General features: G+C 61.9%; 2 protein-coding genes across 5 annotated transcripts in view; one reads left to right on the plus strand and one right to left on the minus strand.

The window, feature by feature from the left end:
• NAV1 (neuron navigator 1) overlaps positions 1-10081 on the minus strand; it is a 78470-nt gene extending 68389 nt beyond the window's left edge. For 2 of the 3 annotated variants that reach the window (XM_069771580.1, XM_069771581.1), the window contains exon 1: positions 9964-10068. The gene's annotated coding sequence lies outside the window, so the exon portion shown is untranslated. Of the gene's footprint in view, positions 1-9963 lie in introns of all 3 variants that reach the window. The other variant, XM_069771583.1, reaches the window with a different exon arrangement.
• Positions 10082-10642: 561 nt separating this feature from the next.
• On the plus strand, positions 10643-19063 carry RNPEP (arginyl aminopeptidase). Of its 2 annotated transcripts, none has more exons than XM_069770611.1 (11): positions 10643-11029; positions 11169-11309; positions 13251-13399; positions 14001-14117; positions 14241-14476; positions 15100-15213; positions 15431-15543; positions 15897-16005; positions 16679-16903; positions 17539-17681; positions 18798-19063. In XM_069770611.1, the coding sequence occupies exons 1-11, from the start codon at positions 10658-10660 to the stop codon at positions 18960-18962; spliced, it is 1884 nt and encodes a 627-aa protein (XP_069626712.1). In that variant the 5' UTR covers positions 10643-10657; the 3' UTR covers positions 18963-19063. The 2 variants fall into 2 exon arrangements, with proteins under 2 accessions (XP_069626712.1, XP_069626713.1); XM_069770612.1 differs by lacking the exon at positions 10643-11029 and adding an exon at positions 11051-11060.
• Positions 19064-19962: the final 899 nt, after the last annotated feature.

The following is a 19962-nucleotide window of genomic DNA, read 5'->3' on the forward strand; positions in this document are numbered from 1 at the left end:
AGACACGGGTGTTCACATTGAAGGAAAATGAAACAGCCTTGGCTGAGCCACGTCCTTCATCCCAGGACAAACACAACCCAGCACATCCCTGAAGGCATCTCCTTCAAAGAGGCATCTGTTGTGCTCCAAACTCAAGCTACTTCCTCGGCCCGGTGTCCAAATGCATCTCACATGTGCGATTTCAGCAGCCAGAAATGAATACAGGGACCTGGAGCCCAGGTCTCATTTCATGTCCCCATTTCACACGTGAGCAGTCACTGGAGCGTCCCCAGCATGAAAGCAAATCTGGTTTGGAGCCATCCATCACCTGAGCAGAGCTGGAAACAGCCGCTCCCCCTGGCTCTCGGCCCTCCCGACCCTGCGCTGGGGCTATGCTGAGCAGCTGAAGCCCCCAGCTCCTCCACGATGCCTTGGAGAGATCCAACCTCCGGCTCTCCCATGGTCTCAAGAGAACAGCTAATGGCTCTGCAAGTGCTTCACTCTGTTCCCGAAGCATTTTGGGGTGATTTTTATAAACCAGATTAAATTTGCTTCTCTCTTATTTCTCGCAGCCGAGATCCCTGCTGGGTAAGAAACTCTGCCCTGCGTTCCTGGGATAATTGTGACAGGAGTCTGAGCATGAACACTTAGTGATGCAAAAAGGTATTAAACCCTTCAGCCTCTGCTGGCATCTTGCTGCTGCTCTGTGCCTCAGTTTCCCCACCCTGACATGGTCTCTGCCAGGAGTGAGCAAGCTGAAACCAGGCTGATAAATAGGAATCAAGGAGGACAGATCCTTCCCTGGATGTGCTGGGCTGCAGAGCAGCTCTGTAAGTTGGGAGCCATCCTTGAGACGCCCGCGGGACCGGCAACATGGGGGGGGCTGCAGTGGAGCCGGCCATGCCACATGTCCCTGGGGAGATGCTCAGGTGCTACAAAGCATCCTCCATTTTTAAGGATGAGGGTGGACAGGGGCAGCCCAGCAGTGAACCCTGGGGTGTGAACGGCCCGAGCAGCTGAGCCCATGCCAAGAGGCAGATCCTGGTGCCATGACACAGCTGCCCCTCGAAGCTGCCGCATGCACCTCACAGCCCTGTGCAGGATCTGTCCCCGAGCTGCCTTCAGGGATGGCTGTGCTCCAGCGCAGCCTCCTCCCTGGCACGCTCGGGAAGGATGACAAAGAAAAGACTCTTTTGTGACACAAGGGACATAAAACTTTCCTAAGAGAAACAGAGGGAACAGGGGCAGAAAGAAGCCTTCAGAAGAGAACAAGCTGTCGATTCAGCCACCAGCCCCATCCCTCCGGCCCCCGCGCCCTGGCCGGGACCTGGCCTGCCTGCCAGCCGGTGTCACTGCCTGGGACATTGCCACCGCCCACGTTGCCGGGCCCTGGGGCTGGGTCCTTCCACCGGGAGATCTCACAGCTCCCCTTGCCCTGCCCCTCTGCAGGGGCAATGCCAGAAGTGGCTGGTTCGATGGCCCAGGCTAGGTGCAGGCAGGTGGTTCTCCTGGGTGCAGGCAGCAGACGGGTGAGTGGGTGGGAGGGGAGGCCCGGCAGTCCCAGCTCTGCCTGCCCTGGCTGGCTGTTTCCCCACAGCACGATGATGCTGGGGGCTAGGGGAGCTGCTGAGAGATGAGCTGCAGGCTGGGGTGGGAGAGGAAGGGCAGAAATCGCCTGTTGTCAGAGCAGAGATGCCCAGCCCTCTAGCCAGAGCACTAATCTCTGCTTTAGCCACTCCACGGCAATCCCATTATGCACTTAACCCACTTTAATAAAACCTTGCTCTGATCAAAGTTTAGCTCTCAGCTGGACCCACCGCAGCAGCTTCTGCCACCAAAAGCCCTGTATGCGGCAGTGAAATCGAGCTCTGCCCAGGGCTGCACTTTGCCTGGCACAAATCCTGCTGCGGGGACGAGGCTGGATCGTCCGGGGCTGGGACAGACCCCGGGAGCTGTGCAAGGGTCTGTGCAAGGAGCCCCCATGCCGAAGGCCTCTCCCTGGCCACGGCGCCTGGGGACGTCCCGGCTCCCGGTGGCAGGGGCCACACGGCGTCTGTTTTTTCCCGTGGCCCCTCCATGTCCCCCCATCCCGTCCCCACCTCGCAGGTATTTCACGGAGGCTGTAACTGCCTGAGCGTGGCGGGCGTGACATCCCCTGAGGCGGGCCAACCGGGGACCACGCCGGGGGAGCGGGGGGCTCGGGGCAGAGGTGTCCTCTCCGCCGGCCTGGAGACCCCGGGGGGGGACATCGGGGCTGCCCGGTGCCGGCTCGGACCCCCGGCCCCAGCCCGCTGGGGGAGCCGCCGGGGCCGGGGTGCGGGGGGGGGCAGAGGGGGCAGCCCCGGCCCCGCGGCGCTGGGGACGTTCAGGAGGCGCCGGTGCTGGACAGCTCCGCCCCGCCGCCCGCGGCCCCGCCCCCCTCCCCGCCCGGCCCCGCCCCCCGGCCCCGTGTCTCACACACACCCCCTCCCGGCAGGTACCGCCCCCTCGGCCCGTGTCACCCCCCTCCCGGTGTTCACCCCCCCCCCCCGCCCAGTACCGCCTCCCCCAGCCGGTGCAGCCCTCCCCGGTGTTCCCCCCCCCGAGCCCTGCCCATGGCCAGTGGTGCCTGTCCCCCGCTTTGGCCCACCACCGCCCGCCCGGGGCCAGCAGAGGGAGTCCCCAGGGACCAGCCCAGCTCGCCCGGGGTCACACGGCCCCTCCGTCCTGCGGCTGCCTGTCTGGGGCCGGTACCATCTGTCCGGAGCCTGGTGCCATCTGTCCCCCCGGCAGCACTGCCTGTCAGCCCCCCGTGTCCCCAGCACCCTTGGGGACCAAGGTAGGGCCGCCCCGCCGTGGGGTGACACCCCGCTGAACCTTCTCCAGATGCCCCCATGGCAAAGGTCTGGCCGGGAGGAGGGTGTGGGTTGTGTTTGGGGGTCTCCTGCTCTCCTCGGCCTCCCCACTCCCCCTGCGCCGCCTGGTGAGAGGAGTTGTGAAGCTGTCCGCAGCCCCGCGGCCGGCTCCTCCCGGCACAAGAGCCACCGGGCACTGCAGAGCCCAGGGTCACTTTGGTATCCAGCACCGTGGCCAAAAAGCAACATCTCTCATTGCACCTCCCGAGGGCTTCAAAACCTCCCCAAAATCCCCCCCAAACCTTCCCAAAACCTCAGTGCTGCCATGGGGCCGAGGATCCCCCAGTACCATGTCTTGGCTGGATCAAGCCCTCACCCAGGAGCCATCCCACAGCCTAGGTGCAAGCGCTCAGACGGGAGACATTCAAATAAGCTTCTGCCTGGGCCAAAACTCTATGAAGCCAATTGCGTCATTTATTTAGTCCCATGTTCCTGCCACATCACGGACCCGGCCCTTTGCTCCTGGGATTTTTGAGCAAGAGCAGATGTCAGAGCATCTGCCTCTGCCACCGCCATGTGGAAATGGCCCCCCTGGTCCTCAACCCTTGAAAACTGGAAGCCCCCGATGCATTATGGCTTTGCTGATGGGGCAGTGGGGGGCGGCAGCTGCGCGATGGGGCTGCGAAATGCATTAACTCAGCAGATGCTGTCGCATTCGCATGCGTATGTGTGGGTGCGATGGTTGGGGGGGGTGCTGGGCTTGTCTTCCCCTGTCCCGGCACGGGTGGTGCATCCCCAGCGCTCACTGATGAGACCTTCACTGCCTGTCTGCTCCTTCCAACACTCAGCTCTCCAAGCTCACAGCAGGCAGAGCAGGGTCTTTGGGCTAGCAAAAAAGTCATTTCCCCCCCACACACCCCGAGCAGGCTAAGGAATTAAAAAACCCTGCGGGGAGCGTGGGGTGGGTAATGCTGGGGACACAGTCAAGGGTTGGGCATAACATGGCCCAAAGTGGGAGCTTTAACTCTGAGAGCAGAGACACAGAGCATGGGGTGGGGATGTGCTATCACTACATCCCTTCCTGCACAGCAGCTGAGCTCCAAGCTGGGGCATTTTTAGACACTGAATCTGCTTCGGGCAATGAACCAGGTGAGGGAAAGTCAACTCCCGGCTCTGATTCCCAACTGACCCTCCCCTAAACCCCTCCCAGTACAAACCATTCCCACCACAAGAAAATTTCCCTGTCTGATCTTACCTAAGCAAGTGGGATGAATCTTTCCTCAGCCCGATAATCCCTCATATAATAAATAAATCTGCTGCTCTTGCAGCCAGGACTCTTCCCAGCAGTGTTCGCCCCGAGAGCCCCACACACCCAGTGGCACCCCAAGGGGGTTTCCCTTGGGACAACCGGGTATTTGCAATGGAAAGCAAAAGCCGCGGGGAGCCCTTAATGGGATGAGTGGATTTTCCAGTGAGCTGCAAATCCGCAGTGGCTGCTGGCAAATAGCTCCCTGCTTGGGTCTTGGAGGGGCTGCAGCAGTCCCTGCTCCGAGTGTGAGCAGGCAGGCTGCCCGCCCACCACTGCTGCCAGACTCAAGTGACACGGGGCCTGGAGGGAGCCATGTCCCCTGGGGTTTATCAGAACAACCCTAAGTGTGTCCCTGATGCCAACATTCCCAAAGATCCATGGACTGCCACTTACACACGTGGCTGGAAGAGGTGGGCAGGGGCTGGCAATGCCCCCCCCCCCGACCCCAGTAATCCCCTATCAGCCCCAGAGCAGGCAGCAGCTCAGGTCCCACCACCGTCTTACACCTGAAATTAAACCTCCCACCTCCAAGGGATGCAGCTAATGGAGCCACTGTGGGTCCATCACACCTGGAGGATGCCTGGCTTTCCCGGAGGGGAGCCTGAGCATCCCTCCAGCATTCTTCAAGCATCCCTCAGGCATCTTGCCTGCCCACAGCGAGCAGCCCCTGCAGCGACGCAGAACTCCTGCCTTCCCCCTCACCCACCCCGTGGTGCATATCCCCTGGGATGGATGTCCTAGTGCAGAGCCAAGTCCCGAGGGGCCAGCAGCGAGGGAGGGTGCAGAGCCCAGCAGGGTGAGGGGTAAAGGAGGAGAGGGGGAAGGGGTGGAGGAGAAGCCGTGACTTATCACCCGGCCCTGAGCAGGGGGAGTTTCCGCTGCCGGAGGTGACGCCGCCCTGCTGCATCCGCACGGGCCCGCAGCCGTGTCCGGTGGGAGCTGAGGATGAGGATGGGGGACGAGTGCAAACCCAGCTCCTCCAGGTCCCACCTCCGCTCCTCCATGGGAACGTGAGGAATCCAGGCAGATACTGGGAGGCATTAACTCAAGCGCTGGCTCCCACCCCAAACCGGCTCCCCGCAGCACAGTCAAGACCTTCAGAGTCCAATTCCTGCATCCTGGCAGTGAGAGGATGCCAGGCCACCAGTCCCACTGCCCCAGCTGGCCCTGGCAATGGGTGGCTTGTCCCCAACTGTCCCCTCCCCATGCGATGCCTTGGGGCACCCCAACCCCTGGTGCCTGCAGGGCAGCACCCAGGCTCCTGGCTTTATCCCCTCTGTGGCCAAATCCTGCCCCGGCACACAGCCGGTGTGAAAGGCAGCTCCCGCAGCAGGGGCATGGCTGAGTCCAGCCCCAACCACGGGATCCACAGCGTAAATCATGGCAGGTTAAAGCACTGGTGGGTGCCGGAGGATTGTGCCACTGTGCTTACATGAGGACACATGGTGACTGCAGGTGGCAGCAGGGCAGGAGCCAGGGTGGCACCAGGATGTGCTGCCAAACCTTTCAGGGACAGGGGTTTGCGGGATGCAACCCTGTGATGAAGAAACGTGCAGCCATTGTGGGGGCTCATGGGACCCCAGCACTGAGATGGAATGACCCAGAGCCCCCCAAAACAGTCCTGGGGGACAGCAATGTTGCTGCAGGTGGTTTGGGGGCTGTGCTAGAATGGGTCATTGACCAGGCAAGCTTGGAGCAGTGCAGGGGAGACCAAGTCCCGCAGCCAGTGGCAGCTTCACCCCAGCTCCTGCCCCCCACATCCCCACTGACCTGCTGGGACAGAGCAAAGTTCCAAACCCCCCCTCCTGCCACTCAGCCGGGACCTCTCCCCCTCCAGTTAATGAAAATCCTGTTTTCTCCAATTATTGTCACTTTCTCATGGTGGCAGTGGGTGCCAGGAGCTCCTCCAGCCTCTCTGCCCTGCTGAGCATCCCCTAATCTGGGCAGATAATCTGGTAGCAGTGCCTGATGTCCAGGCCCTGTGGCATGGCTGGCACAAAGCTCATTAGAGGTCCCTCGCTAAGGAGCAGGGCTTGAGCTGTGCCAGCAAATGCACCAGGGAAGCCGTTGGAGCCCGCTGGGACAGGTTGGTGACTGATCTGTCACCTGGAAACATTCGAGGAGGACCCATGGGTGTTGGCAATTTGCCACCTGCCTGCAGCCCCTGCCTCAGTTTCCCCATGCACTGCCATCAGCCTTGTCACTGCGTCTGGCCACCGACTGCCCCGGCAGGTCCCAGCTCCCTGGAGTGTGTTTCTGGGGGGTGGCACTCCTCTGGGCTGGGTTAGGGCTTGGGGACTGACCCTGCTCAGTGGGGACAGGCTGGTGACATGAGCTGGGATTTTCCTGGGGACACATGGGGTGGCAGGCAGAGCCAGCATGGTCCCAGCTACCCCATCCATGGGGACCCACCTCTGTCACTGCCTGTTTTTCCTCCTGCATGGGGTACCAAGGGCTGTGGGAGGACAGAGGACAGCTGTCCCCAGCTGCTACCCAATGGACATCCCAGCCAGGTGACAGGGAACTGTCACCCATTTGCCAGCAGCATGGCAGAGGGGGGTCACCATGGTGGTGGGAATGGATGCTGAGGACTCCCATCCCATACTGGTGTCCCCATCCCAGGCTGATGTCCCCATCCCAGGCTGGTGTCCCCATCTTATGTTGGTGTCCCCATCCCAGGCCAATGTCTCCACCCCAGGCTCATGTCCCCCTGTCACTTTGCTGGTGCTGGAGCTTGTCAGACCTCCCCAGGGAGCGAGTGCAGCTGAGGGGACGTCCCGCCGGATCAGTGAGCAAAAGTGGCTCTGTGAGGGTCATGGGCACAGCCCAGCACCCTTCTCCTCACAGCACCGGCTCCAGCTCTCCCAGCTGCACACAGATCCTGGTCCAGCCAGGAAGGAGGAACATGGCCCCAGGGTACTCACCTGTCGGGTGCCTGAGCACGGTGGCACTGGGGACAGGACAGGGTGCCCAAGCCTGGTGGCACCACGTCCCGTCCCCAGGATGGCTCCAGCCCGGCCCAGCAGCGGGTTGGTGGCTCAGCCTGGGGCTCCCGCAGCCAGCCCAGCCAGGGCCCTGGGGCCTGCAGTGGCCCCGCTGGGGTCGGGGGTCCAGCCAGACCCAGGCTCAGTGGCTGGACCCTGAGCACCAGCCCAGGGGGGTCACCTGCCCCCGCTCCCCCTCTGTCCGTGGCCCAGGCCCCGCGTCCTGCCCCGGACCCGGGGCCCCGCTCCCATCTGCAGACGGAAACATCTTTTTCCTGTCCATGGGGCTGCAGCGGAGCGGGTGGCAGGAAAAAACCTCGTGTCTCGGCGGGTTATTTATAACCTGCTGCCAGCAAGGCCAGCCAGATCGCCCTGCAGCGTCCCCACTCGCACCTTGAGCCCTCTGCCAGCCCCCGCCAGCCCCATCGCTGACCCCATCCCCATCCCCATCCCTGTCCCTGTCCCCATCCCATTCCCGTCCCTGTCCTTGTCCCTATCCCATCCCAGTCCCTGACCCTGACCCTGTCCCTATCCCCATCCCCATCCCCATTCCCATCCTCATCCCCATCCCATCCTCATCCTTCTCCCCAATCCTGTACCCCTCCCCACACACCAAGACTCAGCCTGGAGACACCCTTAGCAGAAGGAGGAGGCCCAAATCCTGCCTCGGGGACATCATTCTGCTCCCAGCGAACACTGGAGCCCACCTAGCTCCATGGTCCCCTTCCCACCCCATTTTCCCCTGTTCAGACCCACCCAGGCCCCTCGGGAGCCGGTTCCCTGTGCTGGAGACGTGCCCCAGGAGCCTTTTGCCCTCTCCAGTCCCAGGAAAACATTGGGGGGAAACTGAGGCACACGGTTGGCAAGGCAAGGAGGGCACCGAGGTGGGTGCAGGCTGCGAGCTGGATGAGGCCAGGGCCATGGGCAGCTGACAGGGGCTCATACAGGCACAGCAGGCAAAGCAGGCAGCTCTGGCCCACCCATAGAGGCTGCGGGCAGCCCTGCACCCCCATGGCACAGCAGTTACTCAGCGCCTGCAAAATGACTCAGCCAGGATCCGGCTGGGCCAGCCGGGATTTCCTGACTCAGCTTTCCTGGCTGCAAAACTGGGGGGGTCCGACCCCACCTTGCAACAACATAGACCCTGACACACCATGCCGGGGCATGCAGGGGGTTACCCCCATCCCTGTGACCCCCTGCCCACCCTGGGAGCACCCAGACACTCTCCGGCACTGGGGATGACGGCGCGAGCAGCTACAGCAAAGCCCTTGGGAGTGCAGGCAGCACCCCAGAAACTATGGGCAAACCCTGCCTGCGTGGGGGCATGCGCTTTTCCGCTTCAGGCCGGCCAGGGGCATCCAGCAGGGACGGCTGCAGGACCGTCAGCCCGGCACACCCAGGCTCCCTGGCTCTCCTCCCAGTTGTTTTTTTCCTAGGTGAAATCCAGGAAAATGGGAGCCCTGGCCCACGCACGCTGTGGGTCTTCACCGCTTCCCTCCCACGGGGTGCTGGCACGTTAATGTCCCACGGGGAACACGGCCTGTGCTGAAGTCACCTCTAAGTTTTCCCCCTGTGCCATGCTATCCCAGTTTGGCTGCGGCACCAAGCGAAGCCGGGCTGTGACACTGCCGGCTCCATGGGAGCCATTCCCACAGGGCCTGGGGATGCTCCGTCACCCCAGGGATGCTCGGCCACCCCAGCCACCCTTGCTGGGTGTGACGGAGCAACCCCGTGATGGCCGAGCACCCAGGAGGGAGAAGCCATCAGGTTCCCGGCCCCTCTGCTACCAATGAAAACAGCATTTTAAAAAAAGCCAATGTCCCCACTGCCTTCCCAGCTGTCCCCATGCCAGACATGGAGCATCTGGAGCTGCACAGCCTTGGGCACCCATTCAGGGACTACCCATGGGTGCCTGCGGCCCCGCAGCACCTTCCCGTGCCAGAAATGAGGGCAGACACCATGAGCAGCTGGCACTGACCTGCTCTGCCTGCAGAGAGGAGACGTGGGGCAGCACAACAAGCATTTTCGCACCCCAGGCCAGCTCTCTGGAGAACCATCACCCATTTTGGCAGCCCCCGTGCCTCATTTTCCCCCTGTCACCCTTTGTTGGCACTGCTGTCCTCCTCGGGGCTGGTTTGGGGTGGCAAGGCTGCCATGGCTGGGGACGGGGGTGTCCAGGGAATACTGGGGGGGCACTGGGACATGGGGACTTGCCAGCCCGGCCACACTGCTCCCGGGCCACCCATGCCACGGCTCCCACTCCCGAAACAGGGTCCCCGCAGAGAGGGGGAGACACCGGGGGGCACAGGGGAGGGGACACGGGCCGCCTTCCCCGAGGGTCAGGCAGTGCCAACCCGCACAGCTGCTGCCCGTCACCCCCAGTCCCCGCCAAGGTGTCCCCTCTGCCACCGCTGGTCCCCGCAGTACAACCCCATCAACTTGGTGCCCCACTTCATCTGCCCTCCCCAGCAGGGTGCCCCCCGACTCTCCCCGGTCCCCGACGGGGCGTCCCCCATCACCACCGATCCCCACCAGCACGCCCCCTCTGTCACCGCCGGTCCCGGCAGGATGTCCCCCATCACCCCGGCCCCACCGGGATGTCCCCCATGTCACCACCGAGCCCCGTCGGGATGTCCCCCATCACCGCCGGTCTTCGCCGGGGGGGTCCCCTGTGCCTTCCAGGTCCCCGCAGGACGTCCCCCATCACCCCCCGCTCTCCGGCGCGGCGTCCCCCGCCTCCCCCCGGTCCCCACCGGCATGTGCCCCCATCACCCCCCCGTCCCACCGGGACGTCCCCCGTCGCCCCGCTCCCCGGTGCCCCCGCGGGGCAGAGCCGGCCGCCCGGCGCGGCACTCACCGCTCGCCGCGCCCCGTCCCGCCGCCGCCCCGCCGGCAGCGCCCCACCGGTGCCGCCGCCGGTGCCAGACTGGCAGAGCGGCTGAGGGACCCCGCGACGGGCCGGCCCGGGCCGGGCCGGGCCGGGGGAGGAGTCGCGCAGGCCCGTGCCCGGCCCCGCCGCTCCGGCCGCCCGGGGGTGCCCGCCCCCGCCCCTGCCCCGCTCGGTCTCCCGGGAGCGGCCCCGCCCGGGCCGCGGTGCCGCTCGGCCGCCGGGCCGCGGCGCCTGGAGCCGGCGGCGAAGCCTGAGCCCGGGATCCCCCAGGGACCCCCCCCGGCCCAGGGATTCCCCCACTGGATCCCCCTCCATGGATCCCCCTATATACCTCCCCGACCCCCCCCGAACTCCCCCCCGGATGCTCGCCCGGATCCCGGCATGGACCCTCCCATGGACCCCCCTGCCCCATGGATGCCCCGCCCCATGGATTCCCTTGACCCATGGATTTCCCCCCCCCCCCCGATCCCCCCTCCACGACCTCCCCACCATGGATCCCCTCCCCCGCCCCGCTCCAGGGACACCCCTCCGCTGCCCCGGCCCCGCCCCCTCGCCCCGCCCCACCCCCCCGGCCCCGCCCCGGCCCCGCCCCCGCCCCTGCCGGCCCCGCCCCGCCCCGCCCCTCCCGCCGTGGCCCCGCCCCCGCCCCCCGGTAGCGGCGATGGCGGCGGCGGCGGCGATCCGGGACGCGGCTTCGGCCAGCAGCGCGGGCGCGTGGGAGCTGCGGCACCTGCACCTCTCGCTGCGCGTGGCCTTCGCGGCGGCGGGCGCGGGGCGGCTGCGCGGGACGGCGCGGCTCGAGCTCCGCTGCGCGCGCGCGGGCCCGCTGCGGCTGGACGCGCACCCCAGCCTGGCCGTGCACCGCGCCGCGCTCCTGCCGCCCCCCGGGACCCCCCCCGGGGAGCCGCTGCCCGTCGAGAGCCGCCCCTTCGCCAGCTACGGCAGCGCCCTGCACGTCGCCCTGCCCGGGCCCCTGAGCGCCGGGCAGCTCCTCACCCTCGAGATCGACTACGAGGCGGGCGAGGGGCCCGGGGTGAGCCGGGGCACGGGGCGAGGGGCCCGGGGTGAGCCGGGGGCACGGGGCCCGGGGCGGACAGAGCCCACGGAGAGCACGGGTGGGCGAGCGGCTCCCTCACCCGGGGGTCTCCCCCTTCCCCCCCCCCCCCCCCCAGGTGTGCTGGCTCACTCCCGAGCAGACGGCGGGGAAGCAGAAGCCCTACATGTACACGCAAGGCCAGGCTGTCCTCAACAGGTCCTTCTTCCCTGGCTTCGACACCCCCTCGGTCAAATGCACCTATTCGGCCATGGTGCAGGTAAGCGGTGCCCCCGGGAGTGGGTGGGGGCGCAGAGCCAGCCGCCCCCCTCGCGCCTAGCGGGAGCAAAACCCCCTGCCCGTTTGCAGGGTTTGCTTGCGGGGAAGCTGCCAGCTCAAACGTTGGGCCATCGCCTCAGCGGCCCCGCTGCCCGGGCCTCCGTGACACTTGTCACGCCGGCTTCAAATCCTCCACCACAGGCCCCCAGCGGATAAGGCTCTTGAGAAATAATTCATTTACGCTCCTATTTTTCTCTCACATTCATCTTTAGATGAATACAAGCAGACCCCAGTGGTCCTCTCGCTTCTCCCCAGCCACGCGTGCTGGGCGCCGCTTCGTGTGATGGCCTGCGAGCGGGTGCACGAGCCGGCCGGCCTGCTGAAAGCTCTTCTTTCCCAGGGGGAGGTGGCCGAAATAATCGATGCTTGATGCCAAAATATCAGCTAACTGTTGGGACCAGCTTGGTGTTTAAACCTCTCTGCTCTCCTCCTGCTGCTGCATTTGTGTCCTGGTTTCAGCTACAGTCAAGGATTTTTCAGCTTCTCATGCCCAGCCAGGGCACCTGACCCAAACTGGCCAACAGTGTATTCCATACCATGTGACGTCCCATCTAGTTTAGGAACTGGGAAGTGGGGGGGGGCAGGGATTCGCCGCTTGGGGACTGGCTGGGTGTCGGTTGGTGGGTGGTGAGCGATTGCCCTGTGCATCATTTGTACATTTCAATCCTTTTATTACTACTGTTGTCATTTTATTAGTGTTATCATTATCATTATTAGTCTCTTCTTTTCCTGATTTTCTCCCCCATCCCACTGGATGGGGGGGAGTGAGTGAGCGGCTGCGTGGTGCTTAGTTGCTGGCTGGGGTTAAACCACGACAATTTGTCAAAGTAATTCCTCAAATTATCACAGAAAAAAACTATTTTTGCCCCACAGCAGTCTGAGGGCAGCAGGATGCCTGCTCTTGGTGTGTGTAGTAGCAGGAGGACGACTGGGATGAGCCAAGTTTGGGGGGACACAGCTGGAGAAGGGGGTGACACCAGGTGGCACCATGTCCTGGTGGCGGTGCTGGGGCTGCCAGGCTTCCAGGATGGAAGGAGCAGCCACTGGTCCCCAGGCTTAGTACAAAAATGGGACTAAATAATCCAAATTCCCTCCTTGTGTGCAGGCAGTCGTGCAGTGGTACCAGCACTGGGCTGCCCTGGCATGCCGGGCTGCCACAGGCGAGGGAAGCTGCTTATCAGGGTGACACCAAGCCAAGGCTGATGGCATGCGGTGGCATTGGCTGGTGATGCTGGAATTTATTTATTTATTTTGTCTCTTGCTCTAATTTCTGCCCTTAAAGCTTCAGCTGCGTGTCCCTGCAACAGGTGAGCACAGGGCCCAGCTGTCGCAGAGCCCCGGTGTGATGCTCTGTACCAAGAAAACCATATTCCCCACGGCACGGAGGGGGCTCGCCCCGCGTTTAGAAGAAGAGAGACCAGATCAGTCTCCCAGGGCTCAGGCTAGGCTGACAGATTGGCCATGGCTTCTACTTTGGCTTGAGAACAGGAAAAACAAGTTGTTGTGTAAGAAATGGGAGGAGAGGCGGCAGCTGAAGGATCCACATCCTCTGCCCTTTCACAGCACCTGCAGCTCCAGCATTTCTTTATCTCACTGGCACCTTGCACGGCAGGTCCGGCTGTCCCGGTGTTTGCACCCAGCCAGTGTTTGAGCGCAAGTGCCGAGTGATGCTGTCGCAGGGATGCAGCTGTGATCCCAAGCTGGAGCTCGGGGTGCTACTGCCCTGCTCTGCGCCTCAAAAGTTGCAGTGCCCACAGACCGGGCCACCTTCAGAGTGCTGGGACGTGTTTGCCATCAGACATTGTGGCGTCCCTGGCTGGGTTAGCTGATGTCCTGCTCTGTATGTTACAGATATAATAGATGTTTTTATCTACGTGTTCAGGTCCCCGAGGGTTTCACAGCTGTGATGAGTGCCACGAGCTGGGAGAAGCAAGACAATAACACCTTCATCTTCAAAATGTCCCAGCCGATCCCCTCCTACCTGATCGCTCTGGCTGTTGGGGACATTGTGTCTGCTGAGGTTGGCCCAAGGTAAGTGGCTCTGGAGGAGACCCGAGCGTTAAGCCCTGGCTGTGGGAGCCACATGGTGAAGCTCCTGTGCCGTGCTGTCCCTGTGGCAGCTGCCTGCTGCCTCTTCCTGCACCGCTGGGCTCTGGAGAGCGGGCAGATGCGGAGACGCCGACCATAAGCATGTCCCGGTCAGTTCCCCCTCTGCTGTGCCTGTGGTGCTGCGTCATCAGACCACGGGCTCTGCCGGATGAGGATGCTTCTTGCTCTTGAGAGTGAGGCGGAACCTCGGTGCTGGGTCCCCTCGCCTTCGAGGGTGTCCCTGGCTCTGCTTGTTTCACCCCCATGCACATGAATGAGAGCAGCGGGTCCCCGTTACGGAGGGTCCCATGTCTCTTCCCAAGGCCAGTGGTTTGTTTGGATTCCTGGCTGTCACACTAGCCATATAAAAGCCCTCTGACATTCAGACAAGGAAAGAGATTACAGCAGTTTGCACTCTCATTAGCTTCCTTTATCAGCAGACTTTTATTTTGCTGTGGAATAAACAGTGCGGTTCTTGTCTGATGAAGCAATAGGGTAAAAGTCTGCTAATGGTTAAAGCTTCCTCTTCTACACACTTGGCCAGGAGCCATGTCTGGGCCGAGCCCTGCCTGATCGAGGCTGCGAAGAAGGAGTACGATGGGGTGATTGAGGAGTTCCTGGCAGTTGGAGAGAAGCTCTTTGGACCTTATGTTTGGGGCAGGTACGGCCTCCTGTTCCCAAAGGACTTTGCTCCCTGGGGCCAGGGAGGGAGCATCCCTCTGTCCCCAGCCGTGTCCGCAGGAGGAGGTGGGTCCAACCCAAGCCATCTGCTCTTCCCTGGCAGGTACGACATCCTGTTCATGCCGCCCTCCTTCCCCTTCGGTGGGATGGAGAATCCCTGCCTCACCTTTGTGACGCCCTGCCTGCTGGCTGGGGACCGCTCGTTGGTGGACGTCATCATCCACGAGATCTCCCACAGCTGGTTTGGCAACCTGGTCACCAACGCCACGTGGGGCGAGTTTTGGCTGAACGAAGGCTTCACCATGTACGCTCAGAGGCGCATTTCCACCGAGGTCTACGGTGCGTGGCCTTGCGCAGCCACGGGGTGCCGAGTCCCCATGTGCGGCCATGCCATTGCAGGCAGGACCTGTGCTGGTCCGGGGTCCATGTGCTGCGGCTCAGCGCATCCCTCCAAGCGCTGCGTGCGGGGCCAGAGCCTGCCCTGCATCTTGGAAGAGGTGAAGAGCAGCAGCCTGCAACGCCCCAGGGGTTTCGTGTTAGCAACAGAACTGCCTTCGCTCTGAGAGATGGATGGAGCCCCCGCAGACCCGTGCTAGGGATGTGGGCGCTGCGATCTTGCCCAGCCTCACCTTACTCTTGTTCCTGCAGCTCCCTCGGGGAGCTGATCCAAGCTGGCCTGAGCTCCCCTCTGGACACACGGTCACATCCAGCAGCTCAGGTGCTCCCGGCGCAATTTGCTGCAATCAGATAAATTTAAATGGCTCTAAAAGCCTCTTGCTAACCGAGGTCTGGGTTGCCATGCTTCCCTGCAATTCCACCATCCCAATGCCTTGTTTATTGGTTTCCTCCTCTCCCAGCTCATAAGCTAATGCTGTTTCCCTCCTGTAGCAGCACCCGTTGCGCTCGAAGCGCACAGGGGTCTGGTTGTGGTCTCCTAACGCCTCCTGCTTGTCTCTGCCCAGGTTCGGCATACACCTGCCTGGAGGCTGCAACGGGAAGAGCTCTCCTGCGCCAGCACATGGACAACACCGGGGAGGACCATCCGCTCAACAAGCTGCGGGTGATCATCGAGCCAGGTCTGTGGGGTGTCCCCATCCTCCTGCAGCCAGCTGGGTGTTTGTTTCATGGCTTGCAGTAAAGCCGGTGCTGGTGGTGGGACCCGAGTGAGGCAATGGCTCCAGGGGTATGTGACAGGCTTGCACCCAGCACAGAAAGTGGACATCTCGGCACACACGAGGGCTGTTTTGTTTTGCAGATGGGCAGATGATTTCTGAGGGTTTTCCCTTTTTCTAGGTGTCAATCCGGATGACACGTACAATGAAACGCCCTACGAGAAGGGGTACTGCTTCGTGAGCTACTTAGCCCATCTCGTGGGGGACCAGAGCAAGTTCGATGCCTTCCTCCAGGTTGGTACAAGGAGGTACCAGGTGGACCTGCCAAGTCATACAAAACCCCACGGCAGGAGGCTGGAGCACAGCAGGACCCGGGGAAGGACGGGCTGAACAGGGTCACTGGGGAGAGGAAGAGGAGATGGGAAGTAGAGATGTTCACGGGGGGAAAGAGATGAGGGCAGAGCTTGGCATTGCACTGGCAGCAGATGGTGGCAATGCTCAGGGGTGTCCCAGGGGATGCAGGGGGCTGGGCAGCCCCTGGGGGCAGAACGGGGGCTGGTGTGGGCTCAGCAACGCTAAGCCCCCATGAGACGGAGCATGTGTCAGGGGTGAGCGCGTGCAGCATCACGCCCTGGCCGTCTCTGCAGGCCTATGTGAACCGGTTCAAGTTCCAGAGCATCACAGCGGATGACGCCCTTGGTTTCTTCCTGGAGTACTTCCCCGAGCTGAAGGAGAAAGGCGTGGACTCCATCCCAGGTCAGCATGGTGCCTTCTTGGCCAGGGGACTGGGGTGGTGCCACTTTGCAAACCAGCACCCCATGGGCATTGGACCTGTCCCGAGTCCCCTGCAGACCCTGTGCACATTATTTTGTGTGTTTTATTGGAGACTGCTGCTACTGGCCTCAGCTCTGATGGAGGAGGCACAGCGCTGGCCAGCCTGGGATCAGGCACTAACCTGGGCTCGGGCGTGCACCCGCTCAGCCTGATTTTTTTTTCATACAAATCCAGTCTGTGCTCTGTGCTCAGGTGCTGTTTCATGGGGTTTCCCCACCGACAGCTCAGCCTGGTGACTCTAGCACCAAGATGTGAGCATTTGCCGGTGGATCCACTGGCGAGCACTGGGATGGGGCTCAGCCAGTGCCTCAGGCTCAGCTTAGCCTTGCTACAGAGGTGCAGGCTTGGCAGGAGCTTTTCCTGCTGGAGCTGGTTCATCTTGCTGGCAGTGGCGGGGCTGTTAGTGCACAAGCACACATGGAGCCCGGGATGGCTCAGCGGCCTCACCCTGTTAAGTCTTTACTTGTCACCATCCCTGGGCAGATTTGCTGGTGCTGGGGATGCTCTCAGAGAAAGCAGTGGGATGTCTGGGCAGCAGCACCCAGTGTGGGGTTCAGAAAACCTGTCCCAGCTCTCCTTCCCTTCCTCCCTGCAGGCTTTGAGTTTGACCGCTGGCTGAACACACCGGGCTGGCCCCCCTTCCTGCCCGACCTCTCACCGGGGGAGCAGCTGATGAAGCCAGCAGATGAGCTGGCAGAGCTCTGGGCAGCTGATGGCTTGAACATGGAGGCGATTGAAGCCGTGGACATCACGGTCTGGAGGACGTACCAGCTGGTCTACTTCCTGGATCAGGTCCTGCAGAAATCTCCCCTGCCAGAAGGTGAGGGCCAGGTCACTTCCTGGGGCTCTGGTGCTCAGAGGAGACACAGGGTGACATGCCCCGGTCCAGCCAGTTTGCTGGGGATGTGAGGACACATCAGCGGGATGCAGGTGTGCATGGCCATCAGCCCATCTCCACTGCAGTCCAGCAGTGCAGTTCCTGGTGTCTGGGAAGCCTCGACCAGTGTGGTGGTAGGGTGGAGAGCCAGAAGAATTGTGTCCCTGGATGTATGGGGACACGCAGTGGCAGGGAGGAGTCCTGCTGTCCCCAGGCTGGCTCAGCTGGGCTGTTACCTCCCCATGTCACCTCACCTTTCCTTGGCAGTCTTTGCTGAGGGACCTCCCCACCCTTCGTGCTGGCATCCCAAGCCACTGGGCATGTGGCTCTGCAGGTCTGCCTGGCCCCAGGAGGCCCAACATGAGCACCCTCCTGCCCAGAGCCAGCGAGTGCCTCGGATGCTCCCAGAGCTGGGGGTGCTGGAAGGCTAGGGGAGGGTCCAGGGCTGGCCCGAGGCTGGGAGCATCCCAGAGGATTTGCAGCACAGCCAGGATGGGCTCACAGGGTCCCCTCAGAGCGCAGGCTGGGAGCTGGAGGGAGAGTCCCTGCGGAGATGGCGACGATCCCCCCTCTCGCAGGCAATGTGGAAAGGCTGAGCAAGATGTACCCAAAGATCTCCAAGGCCCAGAACGCTGAGCTGCGACTCCGCTGGTGCCAGATCGTCCTCAAGAACAACCTTGAGGCCGAGTACAGCAAAGTCAAGGACTTCCTCCACAGCCAGGTTGGTCCCTGTACAGTGGTGGCTGCACCCAGCAGTGTGCCATTGGGGGAGAGACTGGCATGGGGCACAGGACCTTCCATGCCAGAGGGCCAGGGGTTGATCCTTGCTCTTGATAGACCTACAGAAGGTTTGGGTTGGAAGGGACCTTCAGATATCATCTAGCCCAACCCTCCCGCCATGGGCAGGGACATCTTCTGCTAGATCAGGTTCCTCAAAGCCCCATCCAACCTGACCTTGAACACTTTCAGGGCTGGGGCATCCACAACCTCTCTGGGCAACCTATTCCAGTGCCTCACCAACCTCATTGTACAATATTTCTTCCCTATGTCTAATCTAAACCCAAACCCACATTCTATCAGTTTAAACCTCCTCCCTTGTCTCGTCACTACAGGCCTTGGTAAAAGGTCTCTCTTCATCTTTCTTATAAGCTCCTTTATATATGGAAAGGCTGCAGTAAGGTCTCCCTGGAGCCTTTACTTTTCCAGGCTGAACAATGCCAACTCTCTCAGCCTCTCTCCATAGCAGAGGTGTTCCAGCCCTCTGCCCATTTCCGTGGCCTCCTCTGGACCTGCTCCAACAAGTCCATATCTTGTCTTGTGCCGGGGGCCCCAGAGCTGGATGCAGTGCTCCAGGTTGGGGGCTCAGGAGAGCAGAGTAGAGGGACAGAATCACCTCCCTCAACCTGCTGGCCACGATTCTTCTGATGCAGCCCAGGATATGGTTGGCTTTCTGGGCTGCGAGTGCACATTGCTGGCTCGTGTCCAATTAGTCACCCACCGGTACCCCAAAGCCTTCTCCACAGGGCTGCTCTTGATCCGTCCATGCCCCAGCCTGTACTGAGAGTGGGATTGCACTTGGCCTTGTTGAACTTCAAGAACTTCTCATGAGCCCACTCATTCTCCAAGGTCAAGGTCTTCTCCCCTCTCCAGGTGCCATAGTCCCAAGGGCTGCCCATGGTGGCATTTTCCACTGTGTCCCCTTTGTGCTCTCTCCCTGGCCAAGAGCAGGGCGATGCTGGAGGTGTTGTGCCCTGCGAGGAGATGTGGGGCTCCTGGGGCTTCACCCCACTGGAGCTGGGGAGGAGGCTGGGGATGTAACCCTGCTCTGTCTCTGCAGGGGAAGCAGAAGTACACTCTGCCCCTCTACCGTGCCATGTGGGCTGGGTCAGAGTCTGCCCAGGCCCTGGCCATGGAGACCTTCTCTGCTACGGCCCCCCAGCTCCATGTCAATGTCCAGAACTACATCAAGAAGATCCTGGGCTTGGAGGTGGTGGAGGACTAGTGCAGCCTGGGCTCTGCTGCCTCCACCAGCTTTCCCTCTGGCAGGACCTCAGTGCTTTCTCCCTCACTGCACACATTTCCTTATTAAAGTTTGTAATTTTTTTTCTCTTTGTGCTTTTCCTGTTCTCAGTAATCCATGGGCAGCCTTAGCGTGACTCCCTGCTCCTCTTGCCCAGGAACCAGGCTGGTGCCCCAGGAGGGCACTCTGCCAGCCCTGGTCTGTGATGCGCAGGTCGCTCCTCCCTCTTCACACACCAAGGTGTCTACCCCCCCACCCCTCCATCACACTGGGGGCTCACTTTGGAGTCGGGGAAAGGGGTGCATTCCTGCTCTCCCACCAGCAGTCCCTCTCCTGGCGGGGGGGGGGGGGCAGTGCTCTGCAGCAGGGCAGGCAGCATGCCAAGCCCCAACAGAGAGCTGCCACCAAACCAGCAGCATTGTGTGGGCTCCCATGCCTGCCCCCAGCTCCATGCAGGCAGGATGAGGTGAAGGCACCTGGCTGCACAGTCCCTGGGGAAACCCGTGCCTGGTGGGAGCAGCCATTGGGGGGCTAAGGCCATCTTGTAAACCTGGACCTAAAACACAGGGACAACAGATTTCTGAACAGCAGCATCATGGATGGGGGGTCTCTGCCCCCTGCACAGCCTGACAGGCTTTTAGCTAGGCATCTTCAATTGGGAAATCAACCCCCTGCTCTGGTGAGCAGCCAGGTACTGACAGCAAATGCCACAAGCCCGAACAGGCACGGAGGTGATGCCGTGCGCTTACTGGGACCTGCTCTTTGCAGTTTGCTGGGATAAATCCCAGAGTGTGGACAATGGTGCAAGTAAAGCATGACTTGAGGGCTTTAAAGATCCAGTGTGGCCTACATATGGCGGAGACTGTAGGAGTAAGACAAAGCTAGACAGCCACAGTTACTTACTCTTTACCAAATGCAGGAATATGAGCATGCTCCCCAAAATTCCAGTACAAAACTGCCCCAGGGCTGCACTAACACCAAT

Source organism: Haliaeetus albicilla, chromosome 26 (assembly GCF_947461875.1).
Source record: "Haliaeetus albicilla chromosome 26, bHalAlb1.1, whole genome shotgun sequence".
Classification (NCBI taxonomy): domain Eukaryota; kingdom Metazoa; phylum Chordata; class Aves; order Accipitriformes; family Accipitridae; genus Haliaeetus; species Haliaeetus albicilla.

What these genes read in the sequence shown, in the direction of transcription:
- RNPEP (XM_069770611.1), top strand. Translation starts at nt 10,658, where the DNA reads ATGGCGGCGGCGGCGGCGATCCGGGACGCGGCTTCGGCCAGCAGCGCG. An exon ending in GGACCTTATGTTTGGGGCAG is followed by an intron (nt 14,118 to 14,240) that starts GTACGGCCTCCT and finishes CTTCCCTGGCAG; the next exon opens with GTACGACATCCTGTTCATGC. An exon ending in CATTTCCACCGAGGTCTACG is followed by an intron (nt 14,477 to 15,099) that starts GTGCGTGGCCTT and finishes GTCTCTGCCCAG; the next exon opens with GTTCGGCATACACCTGCCTG.